Raw genomic sequence first — 19,811 nt, forward strand, 5'->3', positions numbered from 1 at the left:
GCTTGAACTTCTTTGTGGGAAGAAAGAAAAGAAGAGAAAAGTATGAAGCGGAATTGTTTTCCAACTCAAATTAAAATTTGTTATGTGAACATCATGTTCATCTTACATTTCTAAATGATTTATTATAAAATCTTGGCAGAATGAATGCTGTTCTTGCCACCACCAGTTTTGCTGCTGATATTTCCATCTATTAGAGCTAATAAAGAATACAAAAATGCCTTTACTTATTTGATCAGCCAGAATTTATTTTCATGGTTACTGCATTTTATTTACATTTTGAATTGGTCTTAGGATTGGCTTAGAATTGTTCCACAAAGTTTCAGAACCCACTTCAATCCACATCTTAAGAAAGAAGGACTCTTGGGGACAAGGTTGTCCAAGCAGGAACTTTTACTAAGAAATAGAAGATAGTGGGTATAATAGACAGGATCTGAGAAATGCCTTCACAGATTGATATTTTTAAATGTCCGCAAGTAAGCCTCACCCCACAGTTCATTCAGTCAGTTCCAGATCAGCCAAGTTCCAGGTGGTAAGCCCCTCGTGGGAAGAGGAGAAACATCAGTCCATTCATAGGAAAATCATTCCCACCCCCTCACATTCCATCCGGAGAAACAAACCAGATTCCGGAGGGTTTCATTCCATCCCCTTTCTTAGTTGCCTGTAAGATGAGAGGGAAAATGCCTCTCATTGATCTTATTGTGATGGATAGCAGGCAGACAGAATAAACAAAAGATTACATTTGAGAAAGTAAGTGAAAGCAATAAAAACCCATGCTTGTTCCCTCTCCTCCTTGGGAATGGCAGAATCCAGGGGGGGTTGAGATTTGAGAGAGTTAGAAATGAAATATAAATGGATTCTGACACTTATCTGTTAAATATTTCTGATTAGAAAAAGTCAATCTATTTTTACAAGTTGTTGAAAACTGCGAGCAGTTTAAATTATTTTTATTTAAATGAATGCATTTAAATAGATATTTAATTAATTTTCTTTTAAATACCTGCTGAAACGAATACGTGTCCCCTAGCAATTGGGCAATTAATTCAGTCTGGGCTAAAATCTTAATAAATTACATCAAGGTTCTTATGTGAAGGCATGCACAGACACTATAATTTCAATGTGTTTATATGTTGTTCTTCCCTTTACTGATGTTCAGTAAAGAAGCATATAATGTGACATTTTTGGAAGAATGTCCATGCCATTTGTACATTTCAAAACAATACACAGATGACACCAAGTTTGTTTTTCCCCCTTAAAATCTGTGTACTGACATGTTTAATATGATTAAAACTGAGTTATTGCTAGGTTTGAATTATAATGTTTTCACTGCAGATTTCCAAGCAAAAGATCATTCCCCATCTCCACTTCAAACCAGCCTCCTCTGAGGTTTCATGGATGCCAGTGACAGGAGGCGAAAAAAGAGAGGAACTGACCTTTTAACTCGACAAGTTACATGACATGAGCCTTGTTTGGTTGGGTTGAAAATTGAGATTCAAGGGAAGAAAAACAGTGAAAATACACTTTGGAAACAGCAAAGATAAAGTAATCCAGGAAGGATAACAGAAAATGTAGAACTCAAGGAAATTTTTTGAGAAGATATATATATTCTCCTTTCTTGGAATTATAAACTGACCCACAAGAGAAAGGACAAAAACCCAAAAAAAAATAATCACAAGACAAAGACCACTGTTTGTCTGCTTCCTGTGGAATTATAAATAATGCCACAAGAGAAAGACTACATCATCTTGGATTCACTGGAAGTGTTTGCACGCAGAATAACTAGAAGAAAGAGACTCACAATGTAGTTATGTGCAACGGGTGCACCATGTTTGTTTTCCAGCCCATAGAAGGCTTAAATTATATTTGCACAAAATGTAAATTAGTCAAATTACTAAAAGAAAAATGAAAGTCTAGAGGCATGACTAGCCACTCTGAGACCAGTCATTCTGAAACTTATTGGTGAACATGATGAACTCCTAGTAAAGGCAGGAGTCACTATCCAAACAAACACACACACACACACACACACACACACACTACTTGAAAACAGAAAGGGCAATGGAAATGGCAGTAGATCAAAAAGCCCAAAAACGTGGCTTCCAGTTCCGGATCCCAGCATGGCCAGACACACGAGGGAATTGTTCCTCGCATTGCCTGGATTTCTTCATGGGGGGCCCTGTAAAGGGGTCAAAAGTTGCCCTGGAGGGGCAGCAAGTGGGGGAGAGGTCTCTCCAGTCAGCGGTAGAAGGGAGGTGGCCCTCCCGTTGGCTTGGAGCTACTCTCAAAGCACTTGAAAGCACTTGAAAACTGGGTGAGAATTGCCTTCTTCTTTTCTTAATTGTCTACTTTTCCTGTCAAAGCTTTCCAAATTTGTTTCCCCTTGCAAGGAGAGAGGGAAGTGATTTTTCCCCCACCCTTCTTAATGCCGGCCTTTGTCTACATTGGGAGAGAAAAGAAAAAGGCTTGAACTAAATGATACTGATTAATTGGACTTACTGCCTTTCTACCTTTTGCCCAAAGTTCCTATATTAATAGAAATGGACTATTCTACCTATTAATCTAACAAAGGGGAGAAAAAAGGAAAAAAAAGAAATAAATAAAAAGTCTGTGGTGGAAAAGAATTTGAAGTACTCTGGGGACATCTAGTGGCCAGATCTGTTATAGCAAGTGAATACCATTGGGAAACAAGCTTGCTTACATTTTGGACTGACCTTGGATTTAGATAAGAAACTGAAACAGCTGGGGATGAATTTGGTTTAGACTTGTGGAGGTGGCCACTTACTGATTTTTGTTTGGAAAAATAGCCTCCACTAAAGACTATTTATAATTACTATAAAATGGAAAATGATCAGCCACAAACCTCACTTGATTATAACCTTATATTTGAAACAATCTATAGAGTCATTGAGATGTCTATCTCCAGATTAAATAATTTACATGCCAACTTTAATTTACAAACTGAAACCCAAACTGCAGCTAAAGAATTTACACTTCAGAATATAACAAACCTGGAAGATACTACTATTGAGATGGAGGAATATAAGCAACAGCAACAAAATACTGAAAAAACTATTATCCAAAACCTGACTTTAGTCAAAGAACCTACAATTTTTAAAGTACAAGGAACTACTACTATGACAGACAATCCTAAAGACCAACAACAATCTAGGCAAAAACTTAATGTTCAACTTTTGACCCTTTCTAAAGAGCCTATAACTTCAGAAGTACACTACAGGCAAGATAGTGATGCCAACATAGAGAACGCCGAAGACCAACTAGGATAACCTTTGGAAAGCCTGGACAGTCATTTACTAATTATAAAGCTGGATAGGATTTTCTCCTTAAAACAGATTAACCCAGATGGAAGAAGAATCCAGAGTGAACTGTAGACAGAGATGTTAGAGCAAATAAAGAGAGTGGAATTAACATGGCAACAATATAATGACTATAAATGGTTCAACCTTTGTACATTGCTGATGGTTGGATGGCCTCCTCTGGTGCAAATAATATGCATGAGAGCAAAAGAAGATGCACTTGGCAATTTAAAGCCCTTGGTCTGGAAACCCGACTGGCAAAAAAAGAAACCTAGAGTTACATTTAAAAACTGAATTCCTAGAGAACTATTATAGGTCATTTTGTTAGTAATTAGTGTCTTATTAGGATCTGAAATAGAAAATATTCATGATAGAATTAAAATGTGTTTAAGTACTTATTAGGCTTATTCCAAATATTATAAATTTATATATTGACATAATGGAAAATTGGCTTATAGATCCTATGTTTGATGTTAAAATTTTGGTTATGTATAAGTAGAAGTAGATGGATAAATATAGTCTCTCTGATTGGTAACTTATGATGTATGAAACAAACAATGTTTATTAGGTAGAAGTTAGCTATTTAACTATTGGATATATGTTAGATGATACAATCTTTGGTATAATAAAATAAGGGAATTTTGGGTTGTGAAAACTTTTTGGAATGTCAAAGGTTAAACTTGGATACTATAATTAACATCAAAATTAGATAAAATTTAATAACAGGATATATACTTCATTGAAATTGGACTGACAAAATCTTCTTTAATTGACCATGCTATTCTTAGAAATTTGTTATTTCAAATATGTTGTATTGAATGTTGAGGGAAATAGAGAAGGATGCTATGATAATGTAACCCGAACTATGTATTGAAAACTCTGTTATTCAACTGATGACTACCCAGGTACCATGATGCTTTCCAGATATATAGGTTGTAAATTGAAAAACTAATAAAATTGTTTTTTTTTAAAAAAACCCAAAAATGTCTGTGTCCCCACCTTGAGCTGAACAACTCATTTCATACCCTTTCCCTGAAAAAAAAACAACATTCAGACACCTGGAGACGTCTTCATTAAGCATTCCAATGACAGGAAGTAAAGTAGCTCAGACTTCCCCAAAGGAAAAAAAAGGTGTGTGTTGATAATAGATGACTCACTAAGAATCAGAAGAACAGAGTCAACAAGTTTTAGACAAGACAATTTTCTTGAGAGGTGTGTTGTCTCCCAGGTGCAAAGATTAAAGATGTGATAGAGAGGTTCATGAAAAAACAATCAATTCCACTGATTATTATCCTTTATTTCCTCTTCTATGTTGGGATGAATGAAACAATTAAGAGTTTGAAAACCAAGCACAAAAATATCTGGGAGTGCAGGTGATGTCTCATCTGTACTTCCAACAAATGGTCAACATCCAGTAAGGAAAAGAAGAATTTAGAAGTAAATTGCTTGCTCAAGGGATGATGCCACTGAGTATTTTGGACTTCCTAGACCAAGGTTCGCATTACGTACAGGAAGGGCTTCTGGCAAGAAATGGGCTATACCTCATCAGGACTGGGAAGAATGTGTTTGGAAAACAACAAGCTCAGCTCATCCAAAGGGCTTTAAATTGTAACTGGAAGGAGAGGGAGACCAATCTTTAACATCAAACCCCAAGCATAATCCATAAGATGACTGATTAGACAATGAAAAAGAGAGTGATGAGATGGAAGGAGAACTCAGGTTGTTTAGATCCTTCTAAATCTTGGGTCTATCATCCAAAGTGTTAACAAGCCCAGCTTGGTGTCATCTCCAAATTTGACAAGCTCCCCTTCTATACCCTCATCTAGATTATTTATAATGTTGAAGACACTGGACCCAAGGCAGAACCTTGTAGTTTCCCACTGTAAGCTTCTCCAATGTAGTTATCATATTGTTGATGGCTACACACTAAATTTATGCATTTGGAAGCAAACAGAAATGTTCCCTTGCTATTCTTCATTCACAGAAAAGTAACACATATTTCTTATGTGTATTTGTTTATCTCTATATATATGTAAAATAAGTGTAGGGATAGATTAGGAAAAAGAGACTAATACTAGGAATTCATTAATATAATTAAGAAATGGAATCATTTCCAGATTTTATTCTGAAGTTGAAAGGAGTACAAAAGAATATTCACATTGAAATTAAAGATTTAAAATCAAATAATTGACAATCAAGATTATTTACATTTCCTATTCACAATTTAGAATCTGTTTCATGGAACTAGTTTCATCAATATACATTTTTATTTAGCATAAAATTCTACCATCTGGAAGAAAAACATGTTTTAAAGCAAGTATGTAAAATTCAAAGTTTGTATTCCTTAAATTAAAATACACTTCATGTATTAGGAACTCAAATCATGCTTTGTCAATAGACAGATTCTGATTTCCAGTCACCCAGCAAACTGCATTATTGAAACACAACTGATCATTTGAAGACTTATTCAATTGTTTTAAATTCCAAATATTATATAAAAATATGCAGAAATATCTTGTCGCAGTTTTACTTTTTCATTTTTTTTCTGGTCTTGTAAAGTTCCAGGTCTATACTATACTAATACAGTGTTCCTACTAATTAAATATGATTAAAACAGTGATCAAGCAATCATTACGTTCTTTTGCTTAGGTAAAGGTAAAGGTTCCCCCGCACATGCGTGCTAGTCGTTTCTGACTCTAGGGGCCGGTGCTCATCTCCGTTTCAAAGCCGAAGAGCCAGCGCTTGTCTGAGGTCGTCTCCATGGTCATGTGGCTGGCATGACTAGACGCCAAAGGCGCACAGAATGCTGTTACCTTCCCACTGTAGTGGTCCCTATTTTTCTACTTGCATTTTTACATGCTTTCGAACTGCTAGGTTGGCAGAAGCTGGGAGGAGTAACAGGCACTTACTCTGTTATGTGGCACTCTGGATTCGACCCGCCAAACTGCCGACCTTCTGATCGACAAGCTCAGCGTCCTAACCCACTGAGCCACCGCGTCCCTATTGCTTAGGGTTAACTAAACCCATAGGTTTAGAGAATAGCTACAATTGTGTTTGGAATGTTCTGGAAAAATAGATAACAATGAGATGTGGTTACTGCTATGAGTTGAACCAAAATTGTCTACTTTTTACATAGAACAATATTACACTATTTTAAAAGCCAAAATTTATACCTTTTGTTTCTAAATTTAGCATCCTACTGTAGGTCTAGCAACAGTTTTCCCAAAGTGAATTACTATTCCAGAAATCAGAGGAGAGGAAAAGGAAAATGTCATGCAAAATTACTGCAGTCAATTAAACTGAATAAAGATAATTTGTACTATCCTACTGCTCTTCATGCCATTCATAAGACACTTAGTGTCGGGAAAAGCAAAGATGATCAACATTTCAGCTAAAAAATATCAAAGATAATTTCTTCAGATATAAATTACAATGACTAAAATCTCATGACACAACACTATGACAGAACACTATAGTTTGTAATCCTACAATCAAATCACTGAAATGTTTAAAAATATCTCATAATATTTCAGTCAATTAAAATAAAAAGTTATTGGGTACACAACTCTTTAAAAAATCCTTGGTCCCTGATGCAAGTTGATATGCAAGAAGAATTAACTGAGGAAATCAAATATACGTGGTAACATTACATGAAAATACTTGTTATAATCTATTATTATTAATGTTTTCATGGTTTTGTGGCAATTTGTCATGGATGTTTTAATCTGAATTGTTTGTTTATGCTCTTAGTTATTTTGAATCACCAAGAGTGTGTATGATTCTGTAATATATAGATTAGGTAGGTAGGTAGATAAGTAAGTAGGTAGGTAGATAGACAAACAGGGGGTTCCAATTCCAATTCTTGTATACAATACTGATAGGAAATACCTTTTTGCTAATTTTAGCAAACAATCTTCATGTTAAAGGATAAACTACCTTGCATAATCCAGCACCTCCATTCTAAAGCTAACTTTTTTTCTGATAGGTTTCAATTCAGTTTTCAAAATTTAGTGATTTTCCTATGTCTATGGTTGTCTCCTATGCCTCTGCTTTCCTTGAAATTGGTCAATGGATTTCTTTCAGCTACACTGATTTATTCTAATTGGGCTCAAAATCTCTGAAATAGTTTTGATCAATCTTCTCATAAAATCTACAGGAGAACCCAAACTAGGACAGTAGTGTGAGGCATCTTTATGATAGCCTAAAATTTCTTTTTGATGTTATCTTATCAACTTTTATGCTTAAAAATTTAAATCTGGATGAACCCACTACATAATCCTCTTAGACATGTAACTATCCAGGTGAAACAACTTTGGCCTAGTATTTCATTTCAAGTATTAAATGACAGAACTGCTGCATAGTGTAACTGGATTTTTTTAAAAAAATGTTGGTGTTAAATGTTACAAAATTTTCACTTACCCATGAATTCCAGTGACAAGGAAGATCAAGTTCCCATTGATCTTGGTGCAGTTGATAAATTTATCAATGTTACTGGAGTCTACAGTTTGAGCATACATCAAACTTCCTGTACCTATGCCATCACATGCTGCAAAAATAAACAACTTTGTAAAAATATGCAATCAATATACATGGATTCTTTGTATAAGTGACTAATGACAGCCTAGGCTGAAATTATAATTAGTGGAGTGCGGCAAGGTGGTATGGTAATTACTACAGGTAAGACTGAAAACATGAAGCCTATATTGTAGCATATGGATTAGTCACAGAATGATTGTAGTTATATTTCTAGTAGAAAGTCACTTACATGGAGAGAAAAGTTCTTAAGCAATTGCTTATGACATATGTATCACTACTGAATGGAGTGATCAAGGCAACCTGATTAGAAGTGAACTGGGACAGATCTTGTACAAATACATTATGAACTGGGAAGTAATAAGTACTGATGATAGTGAGAAAGGAATCAGGAAAAGAAAATTCTGTCAATAAGTCAAGAAAATGGCTATGTTTAATTTTTTTTAAGTTGATGTGAAATCCTTAGTTTAAGAATTGCACATTGGTTTTGGAAGTCATATATTCCAGGGCCTTCAGACATAAATCTCCATCTTTTGTTCTTTTATCTTTCATTTCAAAATAAATAATCTAAAAAAAAAACCTCTTCTCTATTTCATCCATGCTTAGCCCTGAGCATAACATAAAACCAAATTATGTTAGGAAATGCTTTATAAGGCAATCTATAGAATGCCTTGACTTGCACACATGACTGTGTATTGCCATAAAAGAGGTGTTTTTAGTAACAGTACTAGAAATATTATGCAAAGATACAAACCATGCAAGATGAAGCAAAAAAATACACTATAGAACCCTTCTAGCTACAACTCTTTTCACAGTCACAATGGAGCAATACTAATGTTCAAAATCCTGTAAAAAACAATAGCTGGGTGATATCTTTATTAATACAATCAAAACAACAAAAACATGGGTGAAACTATAAAGATCTTCAAACTACTTTACTAAAAATCCAGAAACATTTTAAGTATCTTGAGGCTTTTATTCCTATTTCTTTTCTTATAGTTTATAAAATGAATTATTTGACCCTGTACAATAAAAAGGATTTGCTTCTCATTACACAGAGAGAGGAAAAAAGAAATATTTGATTCAATAAATCTAAAAAGAGTGTTACAGGGCTCAAATCCCTCATATCTTCAGGTAAGGCTCATAAAATTGATTGTTCCTCCTATGGAGTTACAGCTGTGTGTAAAGTTTACATATCCTTAATCAAATGATACATTTGCATGAATCCCAAAGCAAAGCAAAGCAAAGCAAAGAAATCTTTATACAGTACTAGTAGTTTTTACTTTACTGACTGCTGACCATTTGATGTTACAGTGATTTGATTTGATTTGATTTGATTTATTTGATTTATATACCGCCCTTCTCCCGAAGGACTCAGGGCAATAAATATCAAAAATACAAGGTACAAAAGTTAAAAAATAAATAAATAATTATGCCCAGGTTTTTGACCAATCCTGATACGTACAACTGTTGTAATGTCCCATGGTCATGTGATCGCCATTAAGGTGCTTCGGAACAGATGTACAGTACATTTATGAATGTCAAAATGTCCCACAATCACATGACAATCATTTGCAAGCTTCACAACAGGCAGAATAAATGGAGAACAAGAAGTGAAGTTGCCAGTCAGAATCATATGATGTCTTGTTTAATGGCTGCAGTTCTACACTTGCAAAGTTAAATATATTTTTACAAAGTTAAAGTCAGTGGTGGGATTCAGCTGGTTTGCACCAGTTTGGCAGAACTGGTACCTAATTTTTCGTTGATTTTGGTGAGCTGGCTGAAGCCCTAGCCCTTTTTTGCAAGGCCCAGAATGGACCGCTGGAAGTGTGTGGATGCCACCTCCAGAAGTCCGTTTTCAGCCACGGAGACCTCCCAGGCCAAGAATGGCCCATGGAAGGGCATGGATGCCTCTTTCAGAACTCTGTTCTGAGCCACGGAAGCCTCCCAGGCCCAGAATGGCCCGCCAGAAGTGCATGGATGCCACTTCCAGCAGCCCAGAATGGACTTCTGGAAGCAGTGTCCACACAGAGAACCAGTTGTTCAGGTATCTAATTTCTACCAATTTGAATCCATGCTTACATTAGTATTTATGTGCAATTTACAAGTAGAGAAAGAAAAAAGAGGGAGAGAGTAAGGAAGAACTGAGAATATGGCAAGAGCAAAGGTCGAGTATCTTTTCTATCAGTTTTTTGTAATACCCCATTTGGATAGAACAAAAGTTTTGTTTGGCCAGCTGAGGGTCTTTCTAGTGTTGCTTTTGGACTTCTAGTATGTGGTTGCAGAAAAGGTTTCCTTCTAAACAACCATTGCATGCAAATCAATTTCATAAAAAGAACACATGCTAAGGATTGGGGACATTTACTCCAGTGTCAGCTAAACATTTGTAGTGATTTGTGGATTCTGTTATTGTAGATCTAGCTGGTTTTCAGACATTTCTTTTAGTCTTCTTAATATTGCCCTGACTTTCATGTACCTTCCATTTCTTAATCATGTTTCTCATAGTTGAAACTGCTAGGTGGAAACATTTAGAGAATATTTTAAGGCCTTTCCCTGCTTTGTAAAGGAGAATTATCTTTACAGTATTTCTAAATGATGAGATAAAGGCTTAGAGGAAGCAATGGTTACTGAAAATAATAATCACAATCTGAAAGATTGGAAGAGTCAGAGTATTTATTCCCCTCAGAAATTGTCTTCATCTGGCTAATTGTAGGCCTAAGAAGTCGAGAATTTTGAGGTGTTTTATTAATAACTTCACAAAATCAACCAGGAGGGAGTCTGAACTCAACACCTGCTATATTTACTGTGTTCTTGAATCTGCAATCAACAGCATCTCAGTAATAAACATCATGTTTAACTCTGGACCATGAACAAGTTATGGCATGATAATTTAGCCAGATGTGCCTGTATTTTTTGCATGCAAACATAGCTCCACATAGAAAATGTGATATCTGAAAGAGTGTGTTAACCAAGAGGAAAGCTCATAATGGACATTAAATCATACAAAGGAACAAAATCAGTCCCCATTCTGACCTACATAAATCAAATGTTTTTATCTGTAGTTTTCTACGTTCAAAGTTTTCTCTTTGAACAGATTTAAGATGCACAGCTCTGTAGAAACTGGATGAAACTGATATGGTGGTAAGCAGCATTACTATATATTTGAGGTATGTTGATACTAGAATATTTTCCCTGCCTCTGAACACTAAAGCTCAGGTTAAATGCTTTAGTAAACATATCCTTAATATCCTGAATGTGTTTGCATAAACACATGAGGTCTTCAAACTGAGCAGAGAATGGGGCACATAGACCTGCCCTGCTTCTCTCCCCCCACCACCCTTCCCCTTCATACTGGCAGATATTGGGAGATGTGTAAGGGAAATGTACTCATCCATTACATATATACAGAGTTAGCCACACATTCTCCTCAGGTGTTGTCTTGAAACTGGGAAACTATCCAGTTTGGAGTATATAAATGGTACCACTTAAAGCACACTTTTTCATACTCCAGAGTATCTTATGTCTAAACAAGTGAAGACAGTGGCAGAGATGTGTGGATAGGGACCAGATGCTGAATCCCTTGAAAGTGCACCATTGGAAGGGAATTATAATATGGGGAGGAAGGCTAAACATTTTGGGAAAGGAAAAGAACTTTTGCCTTTTTTCTGATAAAAAAGTTGCTCCCTAACTTTAATATTGCATACTCAGTGCAATGCATTGTTGGTTTCATTGCTTTTTCTTGAGCTTGAGGAAAAGGAGAAGTGGGAGATAACACTGCAAACCCCAAAAGGAGAAGCAAACATGAAGGAGCAACTCCTTGGGAGCTTATTCCAGAGATCAGGCTCTACCAACTCCATCTTACAAGCTGGTATTCCAGAATACCCCCAGCTACTAAAGACTGTGTTCAGTGGACTATGGGAAACCACGTTTCCATAGGATTGCCACAGTTACCTTAGATAATCAAATAGCTGTCCTTAGTTAATCAAACCAAAACTGGGTTTGGACTCCAGCTGCAAGACTACCATTTATTGAACCACACAGGATTTTTAAACAAAGGCAGCCTACCTTTAGGACAAATGTCAGTGCATGGTTTACATGTCTTAATTCCATTTTCCTCTACTTCCATCTTGGGACTCGGACAGGCACGTACACATGAGCTTATATCAACCACAAAGTTGTCTAAAAGAGATAGAGGGGAAAACAATGGGGAAAAAAATCAGCCTCAAGCTGCAAATAATGAATGTCCCAACTTCCATTTCAAAAGAGAAAGAGTAGGTTAAGAAGCAGGAAACAACAACAACAACAACAACAACAACAACAACAACAACAACAACAACAACAACAACAATAATAATAATAATAATAATAATAATAATAATAATAATAATAATAATAATAATAATAATAATAATAAAGTTGGAAGGGACCTTAGAGGTCATCTGGTCCAATCCCCTGCTCAGGCAGGAAACCTTATACCATTTCGGACAAATGGCTGTCCAGTCTCTTAAAAACTTCCAGTGTTGGAGCATTTACCGCTTCTGGAGGCAGGTTGTTCCACTGGTTAATTGTTCTAACTGTCAGGAAGTTTCTCCTTTGTTCTAGGTTGCTTCTCTCCTTGATTAGTTTCCATCTGCTTCTTCTTGTCCTGCCTTCAGCCATTTTGGAAAATAGCTTGACTCCCTCTTCTTTGTGGTAGCCCCTGAGATATTGGAACACTGCTATCATGTCCCTCCTCGTCCTTCTCTTCATTAAACTAGACATACCCAATTCCAGCAGCCGTTCCTAACATGTTTTAGCCTTCAGTCCTCTAATCATCTTTGTTGCTCTTCTCTGTACTCCTTCTAGAGTCTCAACATCTTTTTACATCGTATATTAGTGCTTGACATATTCTTTCTTGTGATGTTCTATTTTATTTTCTGAAATGTAATGCAAGTTCACATTCTCATGCTTTACTGATAATTTAACATTCTTTACAATTTTTATTTCCCAAGACATATCGACACTGTAACTTTTTAAAATGAGAATAATATTTTAAAATATATCTGTAGTATATCCATTAGAAGCTATCAATACTTACCATCACATAAAATAAAAACTACAGCAGGCTTTGAACAGTAAGTATATTAGCAATCAATTTTAAAATGAAACCATCAAAATAAAATTTAATTTATATAAAATACACTTTATTAAAATAATTTTATTTCAGTTAGTAAGCAAAATGCCCCCATAATATTTGAATAAGTATTGGTTTTATATGATGTATTATTAGTTATTTGTTATTTGTTAGTAATTTAGTTATGTTTTAGGGGAGTTAAAGTGCGATAGAATTTAATGTCTTTTTTTTAGTTTGTTAGCATATTTTAGTTTAAGTTTGTAAAGTCTATACCCTGTATACAGCTCTGGGAAGTTGGGGGGGGAGGGTAAGGGAGGGTAAGGGGGAGAGGAGGGGGAGGGAGGGAGTTTATGTTTTGTGTATTGTATTGTATTGTATTGTAAAACTTTTCAATAAAAAAAAACTTGAGCTATAGGGAAAAGCTTCCACCACTGAATAATATGAGTAAAAAAGAAATATCAAAATTCACAAATTTGGTAGCAGAACATACCAAACCACAGACAATGGCTGCTGATCTTACTTAACTAATTTATAGCACAGCAACTAACATCAAAGTTAGAATGCTGTAAAAGAGCATCAAAATCAATCACCAAAAGAGAAAAGTCATTTTGAAAGAAAGTTGAATAAATTATGAACTGATATCAACAATCAGAAGAATTTGAAGGAAACCAAAATTGAAAAATAATAATATCAAGGAATGTTTACATAAAAGCTATAATCTTAGCAGTAAAATGATTAAAAATATCTCAGAAGAATTAAAATGAGTGACAGCTATTTGAAACACAACTGATATGAAACTAGATTAAATCAATTTTTAAAAAATCAACAGTGTCAAACAATGAGCAGTTGTTTTTATAAAACATTACTGTGAAATATTACAAAGATAGAATGTTTGTCCTGATAAAGATGAAACATTAACATTTTGGAGTGCTATCCAAAATAACCCATAAGACCATAATAAAAATACAATTTGGAAGAAAGAGATTAAGAAGAATGTTGGCTCAATGAAAATGAATGACATGGTTATTACATCACAAATGATTAAAAGTAAGCAAAAAAAGTTTAAAAACTCTCCGTAAAAGAAAGAGAAGAAATACATTAATTTTGGCTTTAATTTCTGATGTCCCTAACATTTTCATTAGTGAAATATTAAAAAGTAGAAACATTAATTAATATATGACAACTGATAGAACATTTTAATAATGAAAAACAAAAACAATGGTACATTTGGAAGCAACTATATAGCAATTATGTCAATCATGTGGCATAATGTGATAAACAATGTCCAAGCTGCTAATTGGTATATTAGTAACTACAATTTCACGTTATATACCAATAAACTGCCAAAATTTACAAGCAGCAAAATCTGATTGATAAAATGATGTTAAAATATTCCAAAGAAAAATTGACAGTTAAAACAAGTGCAAAAATACTAAATTCAAAGTTAAATGGCTGAAATATAATCTAAGTCATGAATACATGGATAGTACCTACTGTATAATCAAATATATTGCTGGTATATTTTGTATATATAGGACACAGCCTAAATTGGACAAATTAAATCAGAAAACCTCAAAAAATGATGATAATGCGTATGCATTGCATCTATGAGGTGGTGTTAATCAATTAAACTTAGCATGAAGAATTTGAGGGTGTTACTGCACGTAAAAGAGGCAGTTGAAGAAAAATGTGGTTTAAATGCTTATTTCCAGGCAAACAAAGAGAAAATGCTTATCACAGTGACCAAGGGAAATTCAGATATCAGCTGGAACCTAAGAATCCTGAAAGTAGCAAAAGCAAAAAGCAAAAAACAAAACAAAACCCAAAACCTGTAAAACTGAATTGCTAGAAAACCATTTAGAAACCACTGCATAAACAGTACATTTAAAAAAAAAAATAAAGTGGACAAGACTAGGAATAGCCATGTTACAAGATGGCATGGTCAAAAAGGAAATACAGGGACTAATTTCAGCTTAAAAAAATACAAACATGGAATTAAATCAAGGATTCAACATGCTGAAAAGAGTAGGAAACAAAGTTTTTGTTAAACATGAGATAAAACTGTAGACTATGTGATCAGTCAATGGATGCAACAAAATTGCCTACGGTAGTGGCCAAAATTGTGGAAACTTTTTGGGAAAAGAGTATTTTTGAGGTTTGATGGCTAATAACACCACTTTTTTTAGAGTAATACCATATAATTATATAATAATGGAAAGATAATTTAATCAAGAATGTAATGCAACAAAGTTTGTTCAATTATCTGTACTGTATTCTATGAAAGGTTATAGACAAATAACCAGAAAAAGGAAGCACAACTTGCTTAGGTTGATATCAGGTAGCTTTCCTTCATCTGATTGTAGCCACTGAGCATGAGTGCTTAGACAGCCAATCAGGTGTCAGTACAATTCAGTTATTGATGTCATGTGCTGAAGCTGAGAGGAGGATATTTGCCAGTGTGTTATGTGATCGCTATCAAGTTGGTTGTGTTTTGTGTGTGTGTGTGTGTGTATGTGTTCTTTCATTTAGTGAGCCTGTAAAATGTAATAAAATTAAAGTAATGGTGCAAAGAGTTGACTGGTTGCCCAGAAAGCAATGCAAAGTAGTAGTATTAAATGAACAAGACTACAGTTATAAAGAAATTAGAAGAAAAATTGGTGGAAACTTAACCAAAGGTGGCATTTCTACTGTACACTTTTCCCAAAAGGTTTCCACAATTTTGGCTACTACTGTATAAACGTCATGACAGGTTAGCTATGATGCACTGGCATCTGTGCCAAAATTTTAATTTCCAAGTTTCCCCAATGAGGTACAGTTGCATAATTGTTAAAAATGATATTAAAGTTTATGAGATTTTCTGAGAAACTTATTGTAACAACACAACAGATAAAAAATAATTGAAGAGTATTTTTATAGATGTGGCTATATTCAGGGATAGCAGAATTAAAGAAAAATAATTTGATAATAATTACAAAATATGGAGAACTAATAATCAAATTGGGTTGATTATAGAAAAAAAACTTTTATTTTGTAAGAGATAATGGGCACCCATTACTATAGTTGTTGGCCCATTAAGTGAAATAACAAAAAGATGAAACATTTCTATAAGAACTTAATATTTGAATGATATCAACTATGGATTTATTTTAAAACAATCTTATATTTAATTAGAACTACTTGGATAATTCTTAGGTTCCCAGCTGGCACCTGGAGGATGTGAATGAGGAATAGAGCATGAAGGTGCGTTACAGGTGCCACGGGAAGGGAGTGTGCCCAAGAAGTGATGTGTGAGTCATGGAAAACAAGTGAAGAATGGCACATGAGGGGGAAACAGGTGTGTGGTTGGCATGAACTAGAAATGGTGTGCAGGGTTTCTTCCTCCCTGTTCCTCCCTTTTTTTTCCTCCCTTGCTCCCTTCCCCTCTCCTTTCCTTCCCAGCAAGCAGGTTAGTGGCTGCTGCTGGGTTGGTAGGGAATGAGGGGTTGCAAGTGTTGCTGGAAAACTATCACCGAGAGTTGAAAATGAAGCCTCAGGTGTCATGGGTCCCAGATTTTGGCCCCATTCTGTAAGTTTCAACTACACTGGATCAAAAATTGTTGACTCATGATGTACCACACATCCAATTAAGGATATGCAATGCTTCAGATCTGATGCCCAAAAGATGTTTCAGAATGTTCTTTTGAGCACACTCCTGCCATTCCTTAAAGCTGACTCTTTTTCTCTGTTCACATATTGTACAATCCTAGTGACTTCCTACAGCACAGGTATCAAACTTGCAATGTCACGTGACGTGTCGCAACGTATCGTGACTTTTTTCTCATTGCCGGCAATGGGGTGGTGGGGTTTTGGTGTGACGCATCCAGCCCATGGGCCAGCAGTTTGACACCCCAGTCATACACTGACGAACTTCCACTCCCCCCACTGATATATTTTGCTTGGGAAAGGTTGAGAAAGGTTGCCCTAAATCTTCTCTTTTTCTTTTTTCTTTTTTGTTAGCATTGAGGCCTGAGCCTAATCAGTTTCAGTTCCACTGAAACATTTTATCAGGTCTAGGCTGGCCATTATCACCTGGCTATTCACACTTTGGGGAATTGCCTCAGAGCAGATTAAAAAAAAAATACTTAGCCTGTGACAGAAGCAAGTAATAGCTTTTGGCTGAAAGCCAGAAGTTAAAAAAAAAACATCAGTGGTTTAAATGTATTATGCCTGGTAGCAAAGCCCTGGAATGTGTGTATTTCAGAGATTTGTAAAAAAAAAAAGGGAATAGGTTGGTCAGGTTGCCCCCTCATTGTGCAGCTCCCACTAATTCATACTGCCAACTTTCTCTAATAGACTAACTAACATTATCTACTCATACCTTTTTATTGTATCTGCTGCATAACAGACAAGCACTAAACAGACAGATCTTCATCCTGAGATAAATTTGCACTTCTAGTTATGGGAGCAGAAACCTCAGCTTCAAACAAGGAAGCTTCTGCAGTTCAAAATCTGATCTCATTTTGTAAGGTTATGCTCCACCTGGCACCCCCACCTCCAAAGCCAGAGATGAATGGGGTAAACTGGGGTGGTGTTTAATTCCTCCGAGGCAGAATTTGGTCTCTAACTTGCACTGTCATCTATTCAAATTTCTCCACCGAGCTTCATTTTTAATACCAATGCAGCTTAGTGGCTTAATGTTCTGGATGGAGATGAAGGCATCACACTTAAAATGGTGAATGACACACAACCTCCTTCCTGCACATCTACCTGCCTGCCTATCTACCTTTGGGAACTTGCCAGTCTAGTAACATACACTTATAGTGAGAGAAACATTGCAATAGCACTGGCACATAGACTTACATACTGCTTCATTGTGCTTTACAGAATTCTCTAAGTGATTTACAAATGTTAGCATATTGCTCAAAACAATCCAGGTCCTCAGAAGGATAGAATACTGAGTCAACCTTGAGCCGGTCAGGATCAAACTCCTGGCAGTGGGCAGATTAAAACCAGTGACTGGCATCGGAGAGAACCCTCAATTTAAACTGGTCTCAGTTGCTCCACATCTTGGGTGGGCCATACAGCAAATATGAAACAGAATACAGGGAATCCTCAAGTTATAACCATTCATTCAGAGATGTTTCAAAGTTACAGTGGCGCTGAACCAAAGTTATAGTGTTGCAGTGACCCTGTGGTCAGATGATTAAAATTTGGGTGTTTTGCAAACTATCTGGACTTATGAGATAGGAAAGTAGGAGGGACTTGATGTCCAGGGAGACCCTTACCTTACTAAGACTTGGGGCTATGAGGAAACCAAGCTGAGAAAGGCTTGAATTGGTGTGGATTCTTGCCTAAAGACTGGTGGGATTTGATTAACAATAGGAGTACCAGGACTGTCCATCACTAAGCAATGTGGTCATGTGACACCATGCTTTATGACCATATACCATATACTCTATTCCTTTAGAAGTTTTAAAGAACAAATATTGAGATTGTTTTGTCATCATAACTGGGTTAAGGGCTTAGTTTTTGTGGACAGGATGAGTAATTAAAACTGTTACAGTGTTAAAACTGTCCATTCTTGCCTGAATATGTATGTATGTATGTATGTATGTATGTATGTATGTATGTATGTATGTATGTATTCAGAATTTAAATTTGGGTTGTGTAGGCTACAGTGGCATTATAGTAGAAATTGAAACACACTCTATACATGCTGAAAGTACTTCTGGATTTTTGTTTAATATAACATTTCAGAAATTGAAATGTAATCCTGGTGTTAAGAGACATCTTGGAATGATAAGAAGCAATTTGTGGGTCCTGGGAATTTAAAGATTGCCTCATCCTTGACTAAAGTAGATCTTCCCAACATGTTAACATTTCTACATATGACTGCATCTAATATACAAGGATGTTTCGATTCCAGATGGGTTTTTCCACTAAAAGAAGTAAGATGAATACAATTAAACAGGAAGGGGCTTCTCAGCAAACTCAGAATTTCTGAGAGTATACTTTTCAGAATCTATTTAAAGTCTCAGATCAACAATACAAAATACAGAATTTAAAATGTAGAAATAGCAATAAAACACAAATATAAAATTTGAAATACACAACAACAACAGCAAAAGCTCTGAAACAATAATGAGAACGGGATATCAGCCAGCTTCTGCAGGCCATAATTATTGCATGAATCTTTGCAATCGTTGTCCTAGTTAAGTTTTACAGAAAAAAAGATTGTAATTTCTTGATCAGAAAGAAAACTAAAGTTTTGTTAACTGGGTTTATGAATGCCAGGCACCATGGATGGTGCAATGGGCAATGTAGTAATACATGCATTATCAACTACCTCTGTATTTGAGCAAAAGCACATACAACTATGGTGTGGGAGACTAGTAGATTTGCTCACCACAATAAATAATGCATCATTTAAAGCTAAGGTAAAAAAAAATTCCTGTGTGAGATATTCAGCATGTTACAGATGATCATAATTTAGAAGCCATTCGGTCAAAGTTTCTGAAAGCCATACTCCATTTCTTTCATTCAACTTCAAATGCCTTTGCTTGGCTAATGCTTGGATGTGTATGAGATTTTGTTATTTCAGGTTTTGGCTGAAACAAATAATTCAAGGTACATTTCTGATCTATCTCACTGCACTTGATAGGTTTTCCTTGTCCTTGAGGAGGCAAAATGATTCCAATCTAGTATATTGTGGCATCTCACTTGCAGGAGACAATATTATCTCCTGGCCCAGACCAAGCCTTAACTTAACACCAATAGAAGAACTGGGATTCATCCATATTATGATGCAGCTGCAGGTTTTCCATGGACAAATCCCAGCATACCCAGAGTATGTTAATCCCAGAATGTATTCATTA

General features: G+C 35.6%; 1 protein-coding gene across 2 annotated transcripts in view; it reads right to left on the reverse strand.

Moving 5' to 3' along the window:
• ERBB4 (erb-b2 receptor tyrosine kinase 4) overlaps nt 1-19,811 on the reverse strand; it is a gene marked incomplete at both ends in the record, with an annotated part of 1,087,596 nt that overhangs the window by 260,900 nt on the left and 806,885 nt on the right. For both annotated transcript variants that reach the window (XM_081313989.1, XM_081313990.1), the window contains 2 exons: nt 7,731-7,857; nt 11,910-12,023. In XM_081313989.1, coding sequence (XP_081170115.1) covers nt 7,731-7,857; nt 11,910-12,023 — 241 coding nt within the window. The remainder of the gene's footprint in view (nt 1-7,730; nt 7,858-11,909; nt 12,024-19,811) is intronic.

The sequence above is a fragment of the Vipera berus genome, assembly GCF_964194415.1.
Source record: "Vipera berus genome assembly, chromosome: 1".
NCBI classification, from domain to species: Eukaryota; Metazoa; Chordata; class Lepidosauria; order Squamata; family Viperidae; genus Vipera; species Vipera berus.